General features: G+C 24.3%; 2 protein-coding genes across 2 annotated transcripts; both read left to right on the top strand.

Moving 5' to 3' along the window:
* The first annotated feature begins 98 nt into the window (after positions 1 to 98).
* LOC107073286 (uncharacterized) lies at positions 99 to 9,572 on the top strand. Its single transcript, XM_089176515.1, has 6 exons — positions 99 to 4,149; positions 4,309 to 4,521; positions 5,166 to 6,166; positions 6,252 to 6,552; positions 7,188 to 7,799; positions 8,189 to 9,572. Exons 2-6 carry the CDS (start codon positions 4,327 to 4,329, stop codon positions 8,444 to 8,446), a joined length of 2,367 nt encoding a protein of 788 aa, XP_089032641.1. The 5' UTR covers positions 99 to 4,149; positions 4,309 to 4,326; the 3' UTR covers positions 8,447 to 9,572.
* An 86-nt stretch (positions 9,573 to 9,658) lies between these two features.
* LOC149031196 (uncharacterized) lies at positions 9,659 to 15,600 on the top strand. The gene is made up of 6 exons (XM_089176520.1): positions 9,659 to 10,418; positions 10,904 to 11,106; positions 11,733 to 12,661; positions 12,742 to 13,039; positions 13,608 to 14,222; positions 14,958 to 15,600. The coding sequence occupies exons 2-6, from the start codon at positions 10,921 to 10,923 to the stop codon at positions 15,213 to 15,215; spliced, it is 2,286 nt and encodes a 761-aa protein (XP_089032646.1). The 5' UTR covers positions 9,659 to 10,418; positions 10,904 to 10,920; the 3' UTR covers positions 15,216 to 15,600.
* The last annotated feature ends 264 nt before the right edge of the window (positions 15,601 to 15,864 follow it).

Here is a 15,864-nt window from a genome sequence, read left to right as displayed (position 1 = left end):
TGTACGCGTTTAATTATTGTGTAATAAGAGTATGTGAGAGAAAGACACGAAAAACAATTGTATAAGAAAAGCGAAACAGATTTTAAAAACAAAACAATACATCTGTACACACTAATATACACATCATACAATCCATGCGTATATATTTATATACACAGAACACATTCATGTGTGCGCATATACACTGAATAATTAGAAAAAAAAAGAAAAAAAAAAGAAAAAACAACTCATACAATACAATTTTTGAGGTCGATAATAATGAATTATTATTGTGAAGAGAAACAAAAGAAAATGGAAAAAGAAACCGCCAATATTATTTAATTAATTCATTAATTTAACAAACAAACAAAATATACCTTTCCATCGAATGAGAAAAAAAAATTAGAATAACAAGAAACAAAATTACACTTAACAACTTAACATTAATACTATTCTATACAGACACAACACACAAACATACATACATACACACATAAGTATACATATTATATATATATATATATAAAACGGACAAATGTGTGTCGAAGAACGCGCGCGTGTTTTTAGTTTATCGTGAATGAAAAATAACAAAACAAAAAAAAACAAAAAAAAAAACAAGTTGACTTCGATCGTCTAACGATCAAGGACAAGAATTATTATTATATAACAAAAATATCCCCTCTTTTTTATTAAACAAAACAAAAATGATAATAATAATAATATAATTAAATTTGAATTTGAAATGAAATGAAATGAAATGAAGAAAAAGAAGATGGTGGAAAGAAGAAGAAGAAGGAAGAAGAAGAAGAAGAGCAAACAAAACGAAACGAAACAAAAAATAATGAAGAAAACATTATCGTATGTGTACGAAAAAAAAAAAGAAAGAAAAAAATCTTAGAATAATTTAAACAAACAAAAACAAAAAAAATTTTACGGAAAACTTTATATAATAATAATAATAATAATTATTATTATAATTAATTAATTAAAATTAATTCGTAATCACCGAGGTCGAAATAATAATTAAACCCAAGTCAAATTATGACAATTTTTTTCTCGTATTTAAAACGAAACGAAACAAATAAACAAATATAAATAAATAAATAAATAAAGATAGGCGTCATAAACAAAAACAAAAAAATTGTTCGAAAAATCAAAGGCAAATGCGTATATGGATGTGGGGGGGGGGTGGTGGAGAGGAATAAAATGTTTTTCTTAAAAATGAAACAAACGAAACGAAACAAAACAAAACAAAAAAACAAACCAAAATATTGGATATCAATGAATTTAACTTGAGTGTAACGAAAAAGATAAACAAACAAACAAACAAACAAACAAACATAACAAATGAAAAGATGAAAAACAATTGTTGAACGATCAAAATAATTTCTCTTTCTCGAAATATTATTATACTCAAGTTTTTCATTCTTTTTGTTTTCTTTTTTTATTCATTTATTTATTTAAATATTTGTTGTTGAATGATAAAATCTTTCATCATTCCTGTATTTTTAAACCAATCACATTTATTGGTTCTTATCACTCTTTCTCTCATTTTCTTTCTCTCTTTCTCTTTCTTTTTTATTCATTGTTCTTATCGACGATTTTTTTTTTTTAGTTTTAATTTAATTTAATAACATTATTATTATTATTATTATTATTATTATTATTATTATAATTATTATTATAATTATTATAATTATTATTATTATAATTATTATTAATATTATTATTATTAATATTATAATTAATATTATTATATTATTACTATTATTATAAAATTATTATTATTATTATTATTATTATATTATTGATATGAACTCGTTAACTCGGTCGACTTTCTCTAGTCAGTAAAAGTTAAATAAAAATGAATGAGCGGTTAAACAAAACCAAATAAAATTCTTTTACTAGCGTTTAGAGATTCGTTTAATACGCGTGGCGAACTTTTAAATATTTTTGGTTTTTTTTTTTTTTTTTGTTTTTTGTTAATTTATTCTTTATTTTAAGTAACATCAACGATGGTTAAATTATATTACTCTCCTTTCGTTGTATCATTGTTGTCTTCATCAATTTTTTTGTTCTTTTTGGTCAACAGTTGAAACAGTCCCTAGGAGTATATCAACACAACTGTTCTAATTGTTTTATACAATTTTAATTATTTTTATTCAATTTTAAAGAATTCAATTTCTCACAGAGTGTACAAGTCATTGCATTTGAAACAATTTACAATATTTTTATTGATTCAGTTTACTTTAATTACTTTTATTTATTTTTTTTTTATTTTTCATAATTGTTTGAAAAATCAGATTGAAATTCTGTGATTACTTTCACAAAAAAAAAACCCTTTTAATTCTCCCTATTTTTTTTTTTTTTAATATTATTCGTCAATTTTCTATGGGATGTATTTTTGATTATCGTGATTTCATTTCTCATTTGCCTTTGAAGTGTCGTTTTTAATATTTTTGAATAATACAAGACCCATTTTACGAAAGGAAATGAGAGAGGGTAAATCATAAAACTACCTCGTATTTAGTATACTATTAGTATTTACATCTTTTACGTGACTGTAAATATATACATTGATTTCTCTCTTCTTTTCCTATCCTCCATTTTTCTAATCAACCATCTAAACTATCAATTAATTAAACCTACGATTCTTTGTTTAACATATTTTTACATTTGTTACGTTCCAACACTAGTCTGCTCTGCACATTTTGATTTTATTCAAAACTAGAAATACAGGAACTTTTTACAGTGAAAAAAAAAAAAAAGAAAACGTTCTGTCAACATCAAATTTGATATATTTTTTTAATGAATACTTAGGACAAATATTTGTTGCATTTATTATTTCAAATTATTCATCACAAAGCAAACAATGTTTTACAGAATGTTTAAGTATTCATAATTAGGGTAATTTATATTTTTTGTTTTTGTTTTTATTGTCAACGTCAATTCAAAGTAAATAAAAAATGAGACAGGAGTACATGAGAGGGGGTTTGACAAGTTTTTAGTAAAGAAAAATATACTTTTTCATTTTGTTTGAGTTTTATCAGAAATAAAACAATGCATGAAATAGGAAACAAAAATCATTGTTTACAAACAATGTGACAAATAGTGAAAGAAGAATGAAGAATAATGAAAAGGCCTATTAACATTGAACTAACAATCTTCGTCAGATCATTAAACTTAAAAAGTTTAGAAACAGTTAGTGAAATGGATGGGTTAGTTTGTACAAAACAAAACAAAAATCAGGTACAGTTGACTCACAAGATAAATGAAGTGTGGATCATTGCCATATTTTAGTTTGATTTTTGGATTTATTCAATTATCGTATAAATAAAATATTTTTCAGAAAGATGGTACTTTTAACTAATGAAATCATTTTTGCATTTTATTGTATATGCGTGAAAGTGATAGTAATTTATTATTTGTATATAAATTCGGGTATCCTTTCTTGATCATTCGGTAAGGATTATCATCAGGCACATCTATTTGTATACTGTGTCAATCATTCCTACCTAAATATATTTGATTATCAAATAAAAAGTTGTTTACAAGTTGTGAGCCAATGAACAGTGATTGTATCTAACACGTAGAGTCGTTAATTTAGGTTTTTCTCAAACGTATTTCAACTTATATATGTAGAAATTATTTCCCTAATTCTCTAATATTCATCGAGTTTACATAGAAGTAGGTAAGTGTTTGCAAAATCGTTACATTGATCTAACATTTTAAATTAAAAAGAACAACAAGATCTTATTTGTATTTTAATTTAATTATATAGTAAGATTGTTTTAATTTAACTGTATATGTTTCTTAAGATTCCAATAGTAAGATACTTTTATTTATTTTAATTCAATTTAATCTTCAGTTGATCATTATTTTAACTATTATGAAATTTTCTATTGGTTTGTAACTTTAACGAAGCTTTTCTTGTTTCTCACTTTGTATTTAAATCTTCAATTTCTTTTCACCATAATTGAAAATATAATCTTTTTGTCTTTTTTTTTTTTTTAATTCAAAAGTTCATATAACTTAAAACATAATTGTGGTTTATTAATTATTATCAAAGGAATGGAATCATCTAATAAATAATAGAATCATTAAAGACAAGAAGTAGAAGCTGCAGCATAGTATTTGCAACCATTTTCAATTTTTCATCAATGATCTTAGGTAAGTATAGAAACATAAACAAGGAAAAGAAAAAATTAGAAGATTTATCAAATGTATCCTCAAAGTTACAAATCACAAATATTCAAAAGAAAATATTGTTTATAATTATCACAATAACTTTCTCTCTTAAATGATGTTAGTTGTATTTTTATCTTTTAGTGGACTTGCTAACAAACAATGGCTACCACAATTTTAGTGATATTTCTTTTTATCTTTACAATAATCAAAGATTCTGAAAATGTTGTATATCCTTGCGTGGTAGATCCAAAATGTCAATGTTTGACAAGTGATTTAAGTCAAGTAAGAATTTATTACAATATAAGTGAAAATTGGAACATAGCTGTAAAAGCTAGATCATGGTCAGATTTACAGGTATATATATTTATATATACTCAGTAGCTTTTTTTTTTATTTATTTATATTTAATTAAATACAATTTAATTATGACAGAACTTACATTGCAATATTTATTATAAAATTATAAACAAAAAAACCAGACTTTATCCTAGTAGCACAAAATATTGAAAAATATTGAATACATGTGTATTTAATATTAAAAAGATATTCAATGTACAGATGTATTAAATAATTTATGCTACTAAGACAATTAAAAAGCTTCATTCTCGACATAATATTTAAATAAGACATTGAATATCATTTTAATATTAAATACACATGTGTATTCAATATTTTGTGCTATTAGGGCAATTAATAAGCTTCATTCTGGACATAATGTTAGATGGTTCAGAAAGTCGTTTCAGTTTTCTTTTGTAAAAATGAAGAAAGGTTAAACCTAAACCTTTCAAGTGGTCATCAATAGTTGAATTTGATAAATTGAATCTCTCATTGATTTCATGTGTTACTATTTGTCAGTTTGCATCAACTAATGCCATTATTGTGTTAGCAAAAAACGAAATGACTTTTCGAATCACCTAATATTTGATATTTGGTTAAATATAAATAAACTTTTGTATTTTCTTATTATACATATAATTACATAAATGACTATTTATCAGATTGATTGTCAAGAAATGGGAGTATTGAATAAATTGAATTACTTTAGTAATCAATCGGAAAAAATGCTCAATTCGTTAGAATTTATAAATTGTAAACTTCCAAAAGTTGGTTCATTAAGAGATGTGTCCAAAATTTTTGGTATTGAAGGAACAAAAAGACTCTACTTTCGATCTTTCAAATATCTTGGCGATAGACTGAAAAAAGGACACTTAGAAGGATTTTCAAATGTGACTAAATTAGTTTTGGCCCATAATAGTTTTAATCATTTACCGAAAGATATTTTTTTGAATTTTCTCAAATTGGAGCACCTTGATTTATCTGACAATGAACTTGGAATACTATCCAAAGGAACTTTTCGAGCAATACCAAATCTTAAACATCTTCAATTAAATCATAATTTTTTGGAAGAATTCGTCCCGAAAATATTTCACGAATTACCAAAGCTGAAATATTTAGATCTTAAAGAAAATTTATTAGAAAAACTTAATAATGATTTATTTGACAATCTAACGAAATTAAGATATTTGAATTTAAAAACAAATGCGTTGTCAGAGTTACCGCCATTGATTTTTCATAAATTAAAATTATTAAGAAGAATTGATTTGTCTTTTAATACATTTCGAGTACTTCCAACGGAATTATTTTCTCGAAATAAAAAATTGCGTCAAGTAATATTGCATAATAATAAAGTACCTTTATCAACATTGCCAGATAATTTATTATCAGAGTTACCACATCTCGTAAAAGTTAGTTTGATCAAAAATGGAATAAAAGAATTGTCAGATCGTATTTTTCGCAGTTCAACATCGTTAAGATATATTTTTTTGGATGATAATTCTCTTAGATCATTACCTCTGTTTATTTTCTTTAATTTAAAAAATTTAAAAATACTTTCAATTAAAAACAACAGAATTTCGCGACTGCCAGATGAAATTTTTTATGATTTGGAAAATCTAAGAATACTTGATTTGTCCTTCAATCGTCTTCCCGTTTTATTAAGGTACATGAAATTAATCAAATGATTTATTTCTAATTTATTATTGCTTGATATGAAATATCAATTTTAATAATATTTTTTATTTTAGGAAACACTTTGAACATTTGGTATCATTGAAAAAACTCTATTTGAATAATAATCGTTTAAAATATTTCGAATCAGGAACATTTTACAACTTAAACAATCTAACCGTTGCTAGATTGTCAATGAATAAGTTAACGTTAACAAATAGTATCTTAGAAAAAGATTCTCCATTTATTTATAATTCTATTCTCAAGGAATTGGATTTATCTAAGAATAGAATAGCCAATTTTATTTTCGATTGGTTGGTACATAACAATAACTTAACAATATTAGATTTAACTGACAATAATATAAAAGAATTAAAGGTAAATGTTAAATTTCATTATTCATACATAATATATTATTATTATTATTAACTGGCATTAGGAATTCGAAAGTTCATTGCCGCAAATACCAAATCCCGCCATTGTTTCCGTCCCTGAGCGTAATCCTTCCATTCGGGGTCTTTGTATCCTATTTCTTTCAGACCCCTTCTAATATTATCCTCCCATCTACGTCTTGTTCTACCTAATGGTCTTTTCCCATTTGGTATACCAACCAATATTTTGTGCACTGTTCGATCCTCCCCCATGCACTGTGCCACGTGACCAGCCCATCTGAATCGGCGTGATTTTACGACGTTGATAATGTCCAGTTTGTTATACAATCGATGTACTTCAACGTTATGGAGGTTTTTTCTCCATTCGCCCATTTCCTCATCCCGTTTTACACCGAACATTTTACGAACAACAATTGTGTTGTTGTCCCGTTCAATTGTAGACCATCTTTACTTTTCTGCAGTTCTCTTTGACAGCGAATTCCAGTACTAAATTGAACAAAAGGGATGACAATGCGTCCCCTTGTTATTATTATGATTAACCCTCCCGCTTCCTTAATTATTATTATAATTAAATGAATTCATTGTAATTCTTGTTTTTAATGTTCTTTTTTTCTTTCATAGGATTCTAACTTTGTTCATATGCCGGATAATATTTTAGTCGATTTAAGATTTAATAAAATAGAAAGAATTTGGTTAAATGATATCGAAGATTTGTCAGTGCATTGTAATGAAAGACGTTACGTTGATATTAGGATTGAAAAAAATCCATTAATATGCAATTGTTATCTGTATGATCTTTTGCGTTATTTAAAAGATGATTTGTCATTTAAAGTTTATAATTTTGTTGATATAAATCTGGAATATGTAAAATGTAAATATCCTAATGAAACGGATTGGACAGAAATTAAAGAGCTTGATTTTAGAACTTATGTATGTCCAGAAGAAGAATACTTTAACATTAAAAAGTGTCCAAATAGTTGTAACTGTAATATAAGACTTTATGATGGAACAAGAATTTTAGATTGTTCAGATAGATTAAAGAGTGAATTTAAGATTCAAAAGACTGAAATCAATTATGCGGGAAAGAATCCATTAATAGCAAATTTCACTTACAACTTTTTAACAGAAATACCATCACTTGAAGCTTTACAAACAATAAACGTAACAGATTTATTGTTATCTCATAATTGGATTACACACGTGAACGTTGAAAGAATACCAGAAACTGTCACAGTAAGTCCATTTCTTATTACATTATTTTTACAAAAATTATATAAATAATTATAATTATTAAAATAAATAATGTTAGGTGTATAACTTTGCTTCCTTGATTTTCCTACAGTTGACTTACAGGCAAACAATGGCTGAAACAAAGTTGCACATCTATTAATACATAATAATAATAAAATAATGCAATAAATAATATTAATAATTAATTTAAAAATGATAGAAATATATATAATAATAATATTAAGTGTATAACTTTGCTTCCTTAATTTTCCTACAGTTGACTTACAGACAAACAATGGCTGAAACAAAGTTGCACACCTACTAATATATAATAACAATAATATCATGTAATAATTAAATAATTGCTTTTTTTTTTACTTTTGTGTTTTTAGATACTACATTTAGATAATAATTATATATACACTGTTGATGGAAACCTAATTAATTTCTTGACACTTAATCCTCTCAAAGAGTTTACTTTACATGGGAATTTAATGGAGTGTGATTGCTCTCTTGCACCTTTTTTGACATTTGTTAAATTACAACGACATTATTATAAAGATCTAAATAATGTCAAATGTAAGGAATCTCGTTTACATGTATATAAACTATCAATGGAATACATATGTCCATTGACCCTAGATTACTAAAAGAGAAAAATTCAATGAAACAAAAACAAACATTAGGGTAGAATTCTAAAGAGTTTAATATTACAAGTATAATGATTTTTATTAGATTTTTTTTTTTAGATAATCATGTTTATATCGTTTTAGAAAACAATATAAAACGATTAGGATTAAGTATTGTTATTTTTTTAATGAAAAATTATATTAACATTATTTATTGTCATTTAATGATTGTAAATATTATACATTTATATTTGAATTGACGATGTTAGGAACAACAATTATAGTAGAAGATGTTTTTTTTTACAGATTTTGAAAATTTGTTAATTATCATCTTTCTACTATTTTAAATAGGAAAAAAAAAGAAATGTTCCAGTATAACTAATAAGTAGAGATAAAATAATTCAAGTGGAATTAGATTATATTTCTGAAAATAATATAACAAATATTATTTTAATTAGAAGAATTTTAATAATTAGAATTCAATTTCTATTTGAAATAAAATATTAAATTTAAGTAAAACAAAACAAAACAAAAAAAAAAAAGAAGAAGAAGGACGATATTAAGACATGTAAAAGTGAATTTTTAGTAAATATTTAATATTTAACAATTCACAGTTTGGAAATAAAATTGTGAAAACGATTTACATAATGTAAAATGAAATTCAATTTAAATTCGCAATAATTAACAAATATATCTTGTTGAATAATCGAATTTTTGATTGAGAAATATCATTCAAATTAAAACACTTTTTAAATATTATTTTAAATTATTTGAAGTACTTAAAATAAATATATTTTTTTTTATTTGAAAATATTACTTCTCGAAGAATGAAATATTTAATTTTTAAAACTTTAGAAATATTGGATTATTAAAAATTGTAATATTTTCGAAAGTATTATTTTTCGAAGAAACAAAAATATATTATTTTTCGTAATGACATTCGTAAGAAAAAAAAATAAAAAAATAAAAAAATATATTATTTTTAGAAGTATCACTTTTGCAACACATATATAGAGGAAATGTTATTTTTAAAAATAAATGTATAATATATAAATGAAATTATTTATTAACAATTTGTTATGTAAAACAGCATTACAATTAGCTCTGAATTTCGATATTATTTTACGATTTATATCATATATATATATATATATATATATTTTCATTAATTTTTATTGTATAAAATATTTAAATGCTATATTCATAAATTTATATTAATATTAAAAACTTGTATGGATATTAGGGAATAAGATATTAATACATAATAATTTTATTCAATTCAAATTCTGTTATTATTTCCAAAAACCCTTTTAATTCTTATTTCTCTTTAATACTATTATTGTATATATTTACAATAGTATATTTGTATACTGTGTCATTCATTCCCACCTAAATATATTTGATTATCAAATAAAAAGTTGTTTACAAGTTGTGAGCCAATGATCAGTGATTGTATCTAACACGTAGAGTCGTTAATTTAGGTTTTTCTCAAACGTATTTCAACTTATATATGTAGAAATTAATTCTCTAATTCTCTAATATTCATCGAGTTTACATAGAAGTAGGTAAGTGTTTGCAAAATCGTTACATTGATCTAACATTTTAAATTGAAAAGAACAACAAGATCTTATTTGTATTTTAATTTAATTATATAGTAAGATTGTTTTAATTTAACTGTGTATGTTTCTTAAGATTCCAATAGTAAGATACTTTTATTTATTTTAATTCAATTTAATCTTCAGTTGATCATTATTTAAACTATTATGAAATTTTCTATTGGCTTGTAACTTTAACGAAGCTTTTCTTGTTTCTCACTTTGTATTTAAATCTTTCATTTCTTTTTAACATAATTGATATTCTGTCTTTGTTTTTTTTTTTTTTTTAATTCAAAAGCTCATAACAAGAGCAAGGAGACAAGGAGTAGAAACTTCATCATAGTATTGGCAGTTTAACAAAATTGTTCAACCATTGAATTTTTCATCAATGATCTTAGGTAAGTACAAAAACATAAGCAAACAAGAAAAACATGTGTACATATCATACAAGTTAGAAGTGAAACCTTCAAATAAACAACTTTCGAGGAAATACAAATAATATCATTTGTACTTTTTCCCAGGTTCTTTCCAAAAATTAGAGAGGTTTGTTTCGAAAAGTAGTGAGGTTTTTACTAGACTAACAGAGGTTGTTTTTTTTTCATGCATTTTTAAGTTACTAGAAGCAACTCGTTTCATTTCTTTGAATTGAGAACTTGCTTACTGTGTAATATGTTATCTATTTATATATGTTTTCAATAAAACGTATAATTATTTTTGAATGTATTAACAATAATATAATAATAATATTATAACAAATAAACCCAATAATTATCCTACTCCTGATATTCTGCAGTCGTCTCTTTCTCTCGAAACTTAGTTTTTCGAAGGTTTCACTTCTAACACGTGTGATCTGCCTACATGATATTTTTTATTTATTTTCTAGTCGACTGCTGACAAACAATGGCCACTACAATTTTATCAATATTTTTTCTTATCTTCACAACAACATACGCTTTTGATCCTCCATGCATGTATAATCAATTTTGTAGATGTTTGTCATATGATATTGACGATATAAAAGTTATGCACACTGATCTGAAAGGGCTAAGGTTTCGCATAAAAGTTAAATCATTGGCAGATTTACAGGTATTTATATTCAATAGTTTTTTTTTTTTTTTTTTTTAATTCATTATTCATATTCAGTTCAATAGAAATTTCATTCTGATAGAATTTATATTTGTAATAATATTCACAAATTTCCAAATCTTATTCCAAACATTTCTAGCAACACAAAATATTGACAAATATTGAATACATGGGTATTTAATAATTGAAAAGACATTTAATCTTTTTTTTTAATATTAAATACACATGTATTAAATATTTTTCAATATTTTGTGCTACTAGGGTATGTTATATTATACTTGATTAATTAACCCTTAAAGTGCACACTTGGTAAAAGTTAGTTAAAGTGCATTGTGGATGTTTGACACCCCAACGTGTTCGAACGCATCTCCTGAAGCAGCTATTTAATATTTAAATCTCGCAATTTTTTTTAAAAGTAGTTAAAAAAAATAGAATAGGTTTTATACTCATCTCAATTAACACTAGATGGCAGTATCCATTTTTTCGAATTCAGTACCGTTTTCGAGAGATCAAAAATTTGACTTTGGGGTGTCAAACACCCCATGTGCACTTTAAAGGGTTAAATAAACAACATCATATTTTTTTTTCTATAAATAAATAAATAAATAAAATAACAAATTTACTAGATTGTATGTAAAGATATGCAAGAATGGCAAAACTTAAACGTCACGACCAAACAATTCCATAAACAACTCGATTTGTTGGAATTTACACATTGTCCATTACCAACTGAAACTTCATTAAAAGATGCGATGGAAAATTTTGGAATTGAAACAACAAAGACACTCATCTTTCGATCTTTCAAAGATCTTGATTTAACATTGAATAAAGAACATTTTCAAGGATTTTCAAATATGACAAAATTAGTTTTGTCCGATAACAGTTTAAATGATATACCAGCTCATTGTTTGGATGATCTTTCCAAATTGACGTATCTTGATTTATCTAAAAATGAATTAACAGTGCTTGGCATTGGAATATTTGATACTTTGGAGAATTTAAAATATTTAAATCTTTTGGGAAATACATTGGAAGAACTTAATGAACAAATATTTATGAATCAACCGTTTTTAAGATATTTGATTTTATCATTCAATTCATTATCAGAATTACCGCAATTAATTTTTCACAGTTTAATCAATTTAGAGATAATTGATTTGTCCAGTAATAATTTCATCGATTTTCCATCAAATTTATTTGAAAAAAATCAATATTTGAAACAAGTAATAATGAATGATAATAAAATGAAATTATTACAATTGCCAGATTACTTTTTAGGAAATTTATTAAATCTCAATACAGTGTATTTAATCAAAAATGGAATGAGAAGATTACCAGAAAATCTATTTTGGGGTTCAGTAAATTTAGAAAAAATTTATTTGAGTAATAATTTACTCGATACTATACCACTGAATTTCTTCAAAAATTTATCCAAAGTCAAAGAACTTAATTTACAAAACAACAATCTATTATTTCTACCTGATGGAGTTTTTCAAGATTTGGAACAATTAAAAGTACTCAATTTGGCTCAGAATAAACTTATGGAAGTACGAAGGTACATGAAATACAATGAAATTTAAACAAAGTATTTATTTGTAATCAATTCATTTTTGTCAACTATGAATATTTTTACAGAAATCTATTAGATGGTTTGACATCTTTGCAAGTAATAAACATGGATTATAATCAATTAACATATATTGATCCAGAAGCTTTATCTAAACTTGTAAATCTAAGAACTGCTAAGTTTTCTAATAATATGTTAGAGTTTGGTTCACCAAACAATCATCCTTCTCCATTTTACAATAACTCTCTTATTAAACATTTGTATTTGTCGAACAATCAAATATGTAATTTTTTTCCCGATTGGGCGATTACTTCAAATGACTTAAGAATTTTAGATTTGAGTAACAACAGAATAAATATATTAGTGGTAAATATCTAATTTTATTATCCATATTTTATTTTAAATATATATATATATATACTATCATTAACCTTTTGCACACCTATGTCGAGTGTGATTGGACATCAGTTTTTATCTCAAAAGATATCATAACTTTGAAAATTACAAAATATAACATTATGAAAATAAAATGGACATTTTATTTAATATATTTCTTTTTTTACAATATAATTTAAATTACTATATTTTTTAAATAAAGTAAATTTTAAATAAAATATTGAAAAGCATTGGAATCTGGTGAAAACAAGATTGAAATATAATTTGGAGTGCACAAGGTTAAATATTATTATTTTACATAAATATGTTAATAATATTAATAATAATATATAAATAATATAATAAATATAATAATATATATAAATAATAATATTATATATATTATTATATATACTATTATTAAATATTATTATTTAACATATTTATGATAGTATTTTTATATATATATATATATATATATATTATTGAAATGAATAAAAATGAACTTGTTTTATTTGAATTTGATATTTGTTTTTTTTTGTTCTTTTTTTTTTTATAGATAAAAGATTTATTTTTTTCATCAGATAGTGTTGTAGTCGATTTGAGATATAACTTAATAGAAACTATTTTTCTGAATGACTTGACAAGATTAGCAATGCATCATACCAAAGAACGTGACGTTATTGTTGACGTAGAACACAATCCAATATCATGCGATTGTTTTTTGTATGATTTTTTGCGTTATTGTCAAGATGGTTATCCCATTTCGGTTTATAATTATATTGAATTAAAAGAGGGAGATTTAGCGTGTCTTTATAAGAATGGAACGAAAGGGCCCAAAATTAAAGAGATTGATTATAAAACCTATCAATGTTCCGAGGATGAATACTTTTCCACGAAAATGTATTGTCCAATTAATTGCACTTGTGGAATTAGAATGGATGATAAAGTTCGTATTTTTGATTGTTCTAATAAAAATATGGAAAGATTCACGATCTATAAAGATACTAAGAGTTTTGGTGACAGATATCCTTTAATAGTAAATTTAACCGGAAATCGATTAAAAGAATTACCAATAATTCAAGATTTACATTTTGTTAACGTAATATCATTATTGTTATCTAATAACAATATTTCTAAAATATCATATGAAAGATTACCAAAGGATCTCAAAGTACGTTTATTTTTATTTTATTATTTTTACTTTTTTTTCTTTTTTAAGTGTTTTCATTAAGAGGGGTGTGGGGTAAGGTTAATTGGTAGAAAAACAAGGCATGTTTTTGTGAATTTTTGGTGACGATACAGTTAAAATTTCTTTATTAAAACCAATGGTACATTAAAGTATGACATTCGAAGAATATTGTATAAAATTTTCACGAAAATATATTTAAAAATATGGCAATGGCGGCAATTATTCGGAAAACGTGTCTCAGGAAAAAAGTAGAATTGCGGTGCCTCTTATAACTTGGTGCTGGATCATTTGAAATAAAAAAATCGAGGTTCATTCGTTAGATAATAGTTTTCCCCAGGTAACGTTGGGAGGGTTTTTTCGAAATTTCAATTTTTGCACTTTTTTAGAACACTTTGATGGGAAAAACGCGATTTTTTGCGATAAAAAATCGGCTTATAAGGGGCACCGCAATTTTAATTTTATCCTGAGACACGTTTTCCGAATAATTGCCGCCATTGTCGTATTTTGAAATATTTCTTCGTGAAAATTTTATACAATATTCTTCGAAAGTCATACTTCAATGTACCATTGGTTTTAATAAAGAAATTCTAACTGTATCGTCATCAAAAATTCACAAAAACATGCCTTTTTTTTCTACGAATTAACCTTACCCCACATCCCTTAAGGTTATTTCATCATTTATTCTTTTTATTTTTTATCTTCTTTTAACGTTTTTAGGTATTAGAATTACATAATAATAATATAGCAAGAATTGATGCAATTGTAATAAGAAATTGGAAAGTTACAACTTTCAAAGAACTTACTTTAAGTGGGAATCCATTTATATGTGATTGTGAAACTAACTTTTTACTTAGATTACTTCAGAAAAAACGATTTTTTCATATAGATTTAGAAAATGTCAAATGTAAGGACAAAAGTATTCCTTTAGTTAGAATGACCGTTAGTCAATTGTGTTCGGAAAAGAATTCATATTAAAAGTTTGTTAAAAAAAAAATTGTGAAATACAAATGAAACGAACGTAGAGGTTAGGATAGAATATACGTAGAGTTTAAATATTACGAGTATAGTAATTTTTGTTATCGGAAGACATTTTGTTTTTTTTTTTCATTGCAATCATGTTTATATTATTTTAGTAAATATACTAAAACAATATAAAGAGGATTAATGTTAAATATTGTCATTTTTAATGTAAAATTCAATTAGCATAATATTATTATGTTTTAATTGTTATATATTTATAATATTATTATAGTTTTATATTAAAATTGACGATGTGTTAGGAACAACGATAGTAAAAGTATGTTTTTTTTGTTTGTTTGTTTCAACTATTATCTTTGATACGAAGGTAATATTATTTTTTTTTTTTAAATAATGGAAGAGAGAGAGAAAAAAAAAGAAAGATTTCTGTATAAATAATAAATTGAGATTAAATATAGTTCAAGATGAATTAAGATATATTTCTGAAAATAATATTTCGAAAAAAAAAACAACTATTTTAAATAGATGATTTTTTTTCTTTTTTTACAATTTAAATTAATATTTTTATTTTACAAATAATAACAAATTCAAAAGAAAAAAAAAAAAAGAAATTAAATGAAAATTCACAATATTTGTATATCTTGTT

The sequence above is a fragment of the Polistes dominula genome, unplaced genomic scaffold (genome assembly GCF_049000335.1).
Source record: "Polistes dominula isolate Pdom_NZ unplaced genomic scaffold, Pdom_raw_medaka contig_25, whole genome shotgun sequence".
Lineage (NCBI taxonomy): Eukaryota > Metazoa > Arthropoda > Insecta > Hymenoptera > Vespidae > Polistes > Polistes dominula.
The sequence above is the reverse complement of the archived record's forward strand: the minus strand, read 5'-3'. Positions and strand labels throughout refer to the sequence as shown.

What these genes read in the sequence shown, in the direction of transcription:
- LOC107073286 (XM_089176515.1), top strand. Translation starts at nt 4,327, where the DNA reads ATGGCTACCACAATTTTAGTGATATTTCTTTTTATCTTTACAATAATC. An exon ending in GATCATGGTCAGATTTACAG is followed by an intron (nt 4,522 to 5,165) that starts GTATATATATTT and finishes ACTATTTATCAG; the next exon opens with ATTGATTGTCAAGAAATGGG. An exon ending in CGTCTTCCCGTTTTATTAAG is followed by an intron (nt 6,167 to 6,251) that starts GTACATGAAATT and finishes TTTTTATTTTAG; the next exon opens with GAAACACTTTGAACATTTGG.
- LOC149031196 (XM_089176520.1), top strand. Translation starts at nt 10,921, where the DNA reads ATGGCCACTACAATTTTATCAATATTTTTTCTTATCTTCACAACAACA. An exon ending in AATCATTGGCAGATTTACAG is followed by an intron (nt 11,107 to 11,732) that starts GTATTTATATTC and finishes CAAATTTACTAG; the next exon opens with ATTGTATGTAAAGATATGCA. An exon ending in GATTACCAAAGGATCTCAAA is followed by an intron (nt 14,223 to 14,957) that starts GTACGTTTATTT and finishes TAACGTTTTTAG; the next exon opens with GTATTAGAATTACATAATAA.